Below are 6,300 nucleotides of genomic sequence, written 5' to 3'. Positions count from 1 at the left end.
TTGTTTTCTTAACATTGAGATGTAATCCATATCGAAGGCTCTATTTTGGCTTTCTTGCCCATTGATGGTACTTATCAATGTTCTATTTTCCACACCCTCAGAGGCACGAAACTGCTGAAGTCCAGTGCTTCAAAACCCCCTTGCTGGGGCTCAGTAGAGACCTCTGTTATGCCTGTATTTGCTACCAGAGACCTTAGACCCCGCCAAACCAATTTTGACCCTGCTTGAGGTGAGCACAGCTCAGTTCGTGGACTCTGCATTGTTTTCCTAGGGTTGCTGTACTGATGTTCCATACTCTGGGTGCCTTAAAATGACAGGAATCTGCTTTTTCACAGTTTTGGAGGGTAGAAGTCCAAATTCAGGGTGTCAGCAGGGCCATACTCTCCCTGGAGGCTGCAGGGGAGGCTCCTTTCTTGTCTCTTCCCAGCTGTGGGTGGTTCCTGGTGATGCATATTGTCCTTGGCTTACAGACTCTGCCTCCATCTTCACCTGGCTGTCTTTCCCCAGAAGAACCCTGGTGGCACAAATGGTTTGCACTCAACTACTAACCAAAAGGTGGTTTAAACCCACCCAGTTGTTCCACAAAAGTAAGATCTGACAGTCTGCTTCCATTGAACATTGCATCCATGAAATTCCTATGGAATAGTTCTCCACTGGAACCTGTCAGGTTGTTGTGAGGCATTATAGACTCGAGGCAGTGGGGTGGTTTTGTTTAGGTGTCTTCCTTCTCTGTGGCTTCTCTTTGTAAGGACTTATGGAATCCAGATGTGGCACTGTAGGATAAGCACTGGACTACAAGGTCATCTTGAGCCGAAAGATAAGCAGGTCAAACTCACCAGCCACTCCTTGGAACCCTATACAGGGTCATTATGAGTCAGAACTGACTTGAAGGCATTTAACAACAGCAAGAGCAACCACTCCTTGGAAACTCCATACAGAGTTGTTACGAGTCACACTTGACGGCATGTAACAACAACAACATAGAGTTTCTGAGACAGTGAATCTTTACTGAAGCTGACAGCTTCATTGTTCTCCCTGAGATCAGCTGCTGGGTTTGAACCACTGGGTCTTGTGGCTAGCATGCACAAGACCTAACCCACAATACTACCAGGAATCCTTTTATTCAATATGTTGTTGTTAAGTGCTGTTGAGTCAGTTCTGACTCATGGTGACCCTCGATAGGATTTCCCAGGACCATCTGGTGGGTTTGAACCTCTGACTTTGTGGTTTGAGGTCTAGTGCTGATCCCACAGCACCACACCAGGAAACCCCACCAGGAAGCTCCAATTATAGGGTCCTAAACTGAGAACAGTGGGTTTAACCCCAACATAACTTCAAGTCATCTGATAACTTCTTCAAAGACCTTGTTTATTTCCAAATAGAGTCACATTCACAGGTACCAGGGTGTAGGGCTTCAACAAGCCTTTTGGAGGAGCACAATTCAACCACAAACCAACTTTAACAGATTGCTGCTCACAATTAGTGGTTTGCTTTTACGTTGCCAGCAATTTCTGAGTGGCCGCTTTTGTTCATCCATCAGTAGACCAGCTGCCACATCTAACCTTGTCTACTGCAACTATTAATAACTTCACGCGAGTGGGCTTTTTGTCCCCAGAGCCAGAAGACACCGAGCATCCTTGGTGCCTCAAGTTTGGATCTATCTGATAACCTGAAGGGACACGAGTTGCTGTCTTTGTGCCACTTGCTACTAATGGCACTAACAACCGGGGCTGCTGATTATGGGAAAAGAAGTGAAGGAGCAAGAGCAGATCTGTTAAATTGTGTGTAAATGGTTTTTTATTTTTTTCCTGTGAAATCTCAGTACCTCCCTTAGGACTTTGCAGTGTAGGTTTCTGTGCTACTCTCTTCTGATATTTGCTTGCTGGGGGTTTTACTCTTGAGAAATCACCGTGACAAGAGAACCATCTTTGCCTCCACGAAGGCGTTGTCAACGTCTCAAAATCCAGGACATTTTAAGGCAGGATTCCAACCTCATTACTGCCACGAATAAAATTCATCCAAGGTGGAAGTGTCCTCTCTCATAACTCAAATCCATCTCAGAATGGCTTTTCTTTCTCCTTTGTTTTTGAGGCTAGGCAATTACTTTCTTTTTAAGAGGGGAAAAAAAATGCCAATGCACAAAACTCTTTTTCCCCTTTCATTTATTTGAAATTGAACTTAAAAAAGTCAGTCCATATGAGTAATGCTTTTTGTCCGTACAGGAACGTTTACTCAAATCACAGGGGAGTAGTGTTTCTCTCTCTGCTTTGTATGAGACTCCATAATGACAAAGTACTCACATCACAGCCTGTTATGAAACTATAAATTGTTTTCATGAATGCTCTGAAGTTGGTCTTCTACGGGGCAAATTCAAAAGGTATTCAGTGCCAGATTTCACATGTGTGAATAACATCAGAAGATGCAATATAATAAAACGAAAGCATCGTGGCCAGGACTGGCCAGTGTGCTGAGCACGTGTCAAGTTAGGGTGCTTCTAGATGGGAGGATGGGGGAGGCAGAGAAGGGAGGATGAAGAAATCGCATATCTCCAGGGCAAGAGTTTCAACCAGGTGCACCTGATTATTTTTGAAGAATTTAATTAAAAACCTGAAAGCAGACTCGGTGCTACTGAGTTGGTTCTGACTCATAGCAACCCCGTGTAGGGTTTCCAAGACAGTAAAAGCTTCATCTTTGTCCCATGGAGCAGCTGGTGGGCTTGAACTGCCAACTCTGAGGTTAATAGTTCAGTACTTAACTCATAAAATGGGGCTCTGGGTGATGGGTGCCTGTCTTTGAAGCTGAGAAGTTGTACCTACCCAGGCCCAGTTAGTGAACAGTATTCTCAAGTCGTCTGGCTGTGTGGGCAGGTGCAATCAATTTCAGTGATTTATGGTTCAATTAAATTATTGAGAATGATATTTTTTGTACTCTTCCGGATTATAGAAGTCATAGAGGTTTATTCAAGAAAATTTAGAAAGCATAGAAAAACATAAAGAAGAAAATTAATACAAATAGCAATACATGCAATGAAATTTACAAACATTGTAACTGTTAATATTTTTATAGCATTTTTGTAAGATTTTGATTTCAACATTTTTCAGTGCATATCATTTTGTATAATTTTAATACATTTTTCCACAATGTTATCTGGCTATATGCATCTTTTTTTTTAGGCACAATTGGGGTCTGGCTGTATATGCTGTTATTATTGTATTTGCTATTGAGTCTCCCCCACCCCATTGCCCCCCACTAAATTCGACTCCATGAACCATGGAGTCATATTGTTCTCTATAGGGCTTTCATTGGCTGATTTTGGGAGGTAGATTTCCAGGCTTTTCTTCCTAGTCTGAATTAATCTGGACACTGTGCTGAAATCTGTTCAACTTTATAGCAGCATGCAAGTCTCCACTATCAGAGGGTGGAGGCTAAATCTGAGGAACATTGACAGGAATTGAACTTGGGTCATCTACATGGAGAATTCTACTGCCTCACTATCCCATTCGCCCTGCCCATGCCTACATGTATGAGGGAGCTTTAAAAACCTCATAGGAAAATGGAATTAAGACGTAATGGAATTTTCCCACAAACTTTTTGAAGCCCCCTCGTATCTGTATACACACATCCCATACACACATATTTTAATATTCTGCTTTTGTACTTGTCCATTAAATCATTTTCCTGTCTCAGTTTATTGAAGTTCATGAATGTCCAAGATTTTGGTTCTGCCAGAAAGGAATCCGCATTCAACACTGTAGCCACCTTTACGAACATTGTATCACTTACCCACAAATGTCTCCAGGCAGAGGATTTCTAAGAAATGCAAAAGGCAAAAGAATCCACAGGTTGTATTAAGTGCAGGGTGCGTTCCATCAAGGCCTGTGGATGTTTTTTTGACCAGTCGTTTTCATTTGTTTGCTTTGCAGTATCTGGTGTGTAAAAGGAAGCTGGAGAGCAAGAAGGAAGCCCTGCTAATCCTTTCCAAGGAGCTGGACACTTGCCAGCAGGAAAGAGACCAGTACAAGCTCATGGCCAATCAGCTCCGAGAACGCCACCAGTCCCTGAAGAAGAAATATCGGGAGCTGATCGTATGTATTACTTCACAGTGCTGTACTCCTAAAGAGGGGCATTTTAAAGTGCTGCTGGCTCAAAATGTGGCTTAATTCAAACAGTTCAGAAGTAGAAAAATTGAGACTTGAAAACTGCCACCCCTTCTTTCCTCTTCAACCTGGTCCCACTCAGACTGATAGTGTACAAGATGGTTTGCTCGGCGTATGAAAAGTTAAATGAGGGAATTTCAGGAAGTCCATGGAATAATGGAATAAAAAGATAATGGAATGTTTTTAGGATCTTTGTGGCGCCCCTGGGGAACTCATAGGCATGTGTGCTTGGGTGTGGCTATTTATTCATTTCCTTAAGTCGAGTTTTTTAAGAGGGTTCATATTATGTATCTTTAGTGTCGGATATAGTAGCCATGAACCACATGTGTGTAGCTAAATTTCATTTTAAAATATATTAGAATGAAATAACATTAGAAATTAAGTTCCTTAATCTCACCTTTCACGGACTCAACTGCTATAGTTGGCTGGTGACTACTGTATTAGACTGTATAGAAGGAGACTGTTTCCACAGCACAGACTGTTCTGTTGGGCAGCATGGTATACATGTTGTGGTTGTTGTTGTTGTTAAGTGCTGTTTGGTCAGTTTCAATTCATAGGGTCCCTGTGTATAGGGTTTCTGAGGAGCAGCTGGTGTGTTTGAACCACCGACTTACAATCAAACCAACCTTGCGCTCCAGTGCTTAGCCTACAGCACCAAAGGTTCTAGAATTTGTTCTTTTCACTCAGCAAGTGATTTTGGATTTCTCTGGGCCATACACACAGAACTGACTCATTCTTTTAAACAGTTGTGAACTAATCCATAGTGAGGATATTTCTATAATCTTTAACCTCTCCTGTGTTAGCAATTTAGATTTTCCTATAGGTTTTCATATCATAAGATTTAAGGGGCTCTGGTAGCATAGTGGTTACGAATCGGGCTGCACAGATTATACGGAAATGAAGGATACTGCCTGTAGAGTGATGATTGGCTTCCTTTTCCCCACTGTGGATGGCATTCTCTTTTCAAAGTGTAGATGCTGTTGTTAAGATGAAACAATGACCTGTGCTGGAGCAGGCTGAAAGAATATGAATAGCATGACACCAAAGAGTGCTTGTTTAGTGAGCACTTACTCACTACCTACATATGTGAGTTCTCAGATGACATGCAAGAGTCATTGTAAGAAAAAGTAAAATGTCTGATAGGTCTTGGGGTTCTCTGTTGATTTTCTTTCATTGTGAGCAAATTTGATCTCCATCTGTTCCCTGCCGTTTTCTTGCCCATAAAGAACACTCAGATGAGTGTGCATTGATTGGTGATCAACAGTGCCAATTTGCTTGAGAGTCTGAGTTTCCAGAGTGTGGGACTAGTAGTTCTAAATCCAGGAAAATCCCAATCAAACTGTGATCACCTTCAAGTGTGTGTGTGGTTGTGTGTCTGTCCATCACTATTGCTTTGCATTTATAGATACATAAATATATATATTTGTAAAGTTTTTATTGTGAATTGAGTGAAAGTTTACAGGGCAGATCATCAGTTTTATATTCAACAAATCATACACCTTGTTTTATTACAATGATTATAATCCCCTCCATGTATGATCAGTTAACAGTATTTCTCTTTATTTGCTTAAAGCTCTTTTTCTTTCTTTCTTTTTTTTTAAACACTCAGGTATATATAATAATTTACACCACCAAAGGGCACATTCTGCAAGTCTGCCTAATGGCCACCATCTCTTAGTCCCTCTCTTCCCATAAATCTAGAGTCCTCAGCTACTCCCTTTCGCCATGTCCCTATCTCAGCCACCATCTCTGGTGTCACCGCTTCTCTGGATAGGGTCCTGCATTCTGCTTGTGCTCTTCTCTCTTGATGGTCTTAGGGTCCTTGTTTCTAGACTGTAAGATGAACTACTCCCCCATTTTTGTTACAAAACTTCTACCTTTACAATTGTGACAGTCGCAATTAGTCATAACAGTTACTCACTATTGAATTATAAGAATCTTATCCCCATTTCTGTTAACCAGACCCACCTAGACAAGATGAAAACTATTCAGTAGGGACCCTTTCTTCCCCCACACACTCTTAAACTAAACTCCCTCTTGAAACCTTGTAAGCCAGTTGCTTCATGCCTTTATCACCCCCTCATTTTATGTAGCCAATGTCTAAGTTGCCCGTCCCTATCTACCTTGTGTACAGAGGGGATAG

The 6,300-nt window shown here is 41.7% G+C and overlaps 1 protein-coding gene across 1 annotated transcript in view; it reads left to right on the top strand.

Annotated features, from left to right (window-relative positions):
• Positions 1-6,300, top strand: part of CCDC149 (coiled-coil domain containing 149) — a 196,280-nt gene that overhangs the window by 55,832 nt on the left and 134,148 nt on the right. Inside the window, exon 2 of the mRNA XM_006866314.1 lies at positions 3,924-4,085. Within this exon, the coding sequence (XP_006866376.1) occupies positions 3,924-4,085 (162 nt within the window). The remainder of the gene's footprint in view (positions 1-3,923; positions 4,086-6,300) is intronic.

The sequence above is a fragment of the Chrysochloris asiatica genome, unplaced genomic scaffold (genome assembly GCF_000296735.1).
Source record: "Chrysochloris asiatica unplaced genomic scaffold, ChrAsi1.0 scaffold00089, whole genome shotgun sequence".
NCBI classification, from domain to species: domain Eukaryota; kingdom Metazoa; phylum Chordata; class Mammalia; order Afrosoricida; family Chrysochloridae; genus Chrysochloris; species Chrysochloris asiatica.
The sequence above is the reverse complement of the archived record's forward strand: the minus strand, read 5'-3'. Positions and strand labels throughout refer to the sequence as shown.